This window comes from Portunus trituberculatus, chromosome 24 (assembly GCF_017591435.1).
Source record: "Portunus trituberculatus isolate SZX2019 chromosome 24, ASM1759143v1, whole genome shotgun sequence".
Classification (NCBI taxonomy): domain Eukaryota; kingdom Metazoa; phylum Arthropoda; class Malacostraca; order Decapoda; family Portunidae; genus Portunus; species Portunus trituberculatus.
Genome location: NC_059278.1, coordinates 2,524,345 through 2,526,160, shown reverse-complemented (window position 1 = coordinate 2,526,160; position 1,816 = coordinate 2,524,345). Strand labels below are relative to the sequence as shown.

General features: G+C 49.6%; 1 protein-coding gene across 1 annotated transcript; it reads left to right on the top strand.

Moving 5' to 3' along the window:
- The first annotated feature begins 489 nt into the window (after positions 1-489).
- On the top strand, positions 490-1,376 carry LOC123508464 (merozoite surface protein CMZ-8-like). The gene is made up of 2 exons (XM_045262216.1): positions 490-746; positions 1,130-1,376. The coding sequence occupies exons 1-2, from the start codon at positions 490-492 to the stop codon at positions 1,374-1,376; spliced, it is 504 nt and encodes a 167-aa protein (XP_045118151.1).
- The last annotated feature ends 440 nt before the right edge of the window (positions 1,377-1,816 follow it).

The following is a 1,816-nucleotide window of genomic DNA, read 5'->3' as shown; positions in this document are numbered from 1 at the left end:
GCTGCTCATCTCCGTGTTCGGTGAAAATAGTCGTGGTGAGAAGTCAAAACGTCTCTCTCTCTCTCTCTCTCTCTCTCTCTCTCTCTCTCTCTCTCTCTCTCTCTCTCTCTCTCTCTCTCTCTCTCTCTCTCTCTCTCTCATCCTTTTTAGTGTAGCATTAATACCAGTCACTGTGAAATCCACTCTCGCTTACTTTCACTGCATTACTGTGTTTTTTTTTATTTACCTTACAGCATCTCTCTCTCTCTCTCTCTCTCTCTCTCTCTCTCTCTCTCTCTCTCTCTCTCTCTCTCTCGCTCTCAATTATAACGTGATAGATTCCCCCAACTGTTGCGTTTCTCTCGAGTCTTTTACTTTGACTTGTGTGTTTGGTGACAAGTAGCGGCGAGCGATGAGTGTCCTTCCCTGAGCCGGGCCAGGAGGAAGGAGGAGGAAGAAGGAGGAGGCTGATTCGCTTAATAGAGACGAAGCTGCAGCAGGAAGACAGAAATGCAGAGTCACTTAGCTCCTCCTTGTGCTTCTCTCCGCCCCTCCCCGTCTCTCCTCGTCCCTCCACGCCCCTCCACGCCTGCCTCACCCATCCCAGCCCTCCCCTCTCCCTGTTCCGGCTATTCTTCACCCCGTTCCCCTCCTAGACTACCGCCCCACACCTCTCAACCCTTCTCGGACCCGCCTCGCAACGCCCCGCACCGCCCCGAGCCACCTGCCAGCTCCAGGCGCGGCCGCTACCAGCCACTCTCCTCTCCGTAACGTCTTCATTGTGTTTTTCTCCTGCACTGCGACACACGTGGAGACAGAGACACCTGGGGACTTGCACTTTCGCTAGTTGCCTTTCACTTGTACCGTCTCAGTCACTTGTTTGAGTATGCCTGAGTTGTGTGGTTATTGTTGTGGGGAGGTGGTAAGCTGGGTTGCTTTATGTTGAATCGCTGACAAAATTTAATCCAGCGCTCATGAAAAGGAATTGGATGGAGTGGCCACGGTTTTTATTAGTGTGTTCTTGGGTGAGACAGTGAAGGTTATCCCACAGTGTCATAAGGCCACTCTAACTTGCTCACGATGCTCCTTTATCTACTGGAGTCTTTATGTAGTTACTGACGCATATTTGTCCTTCTTCCCTGCCCAACAGCTGTCATGGCTCGGGACACGATATAGTGAAGCTCAGTACACAGTTTTATGAGGCCAGAATCAGCTGTTACTTCCTCACAAATGCTTCTTTATCTACTGGCTTCCTTATCCTGCTGACGTGTATGTGTCCCTGGCTACCCCCACAGCTGTCATTGCACGATATAGTGAAGCTTGTTACACAGTTTTATGAGGATCAGCTGTTACTTCCTCACAAATGCTGGCTGCTGGCTTCCTTATGTACTTACTGATGTGTATATGTCCTCCCCGCCCCAAAGCTGTCATTGTCCAGGATAGTACGAAATAATGAAGCTTAGTGCACAGTTTTATAAGGCCAGGATCAGATGTTACTCCCTCACAAAATGTTCTTTATGTAGTTACTGACGTGTACGTGTCCCCTCTCTCTCTGCCCCACAGCTGTCATTGCCCCCGAACACCGCGATATACAGGACACATCTCTCTGTCCCCTGCGTGTCGTAAATTGACGGAACAAGGGCGGGCGAGGTGCAGGGCCTGTGTGTGTCTCCCGCGAGGACTGTTATGATGCCGGGAAATAAGAAGGAAAAGGAAATGGCCCATACAGTCATTTGTTATGTTTAGTTACCTTGGTTCGTTTAGTTATCCCAGAGGTCACATTGCCTGTTTGGTAAAGAAGGACTTGTATGTTTACGAGTGTTTTTACGTAAGAAAG

Coding starts and splice junctions, on each gene's coding strand:
- LOC123508464 (XM_045262216.1), top strand. CDS start 490: ATGCAGAGTCACTTAGCTCCTCCTTGTGCTTCTCTCCGCCCCTCCCCG. Junction 747..1,129: donor TACCAGCCACTCTCCTCTCC/GTAACGTCTTCA, acceptor CCTGCCCAACAG/CTGTCATGGCTCGGGACACG.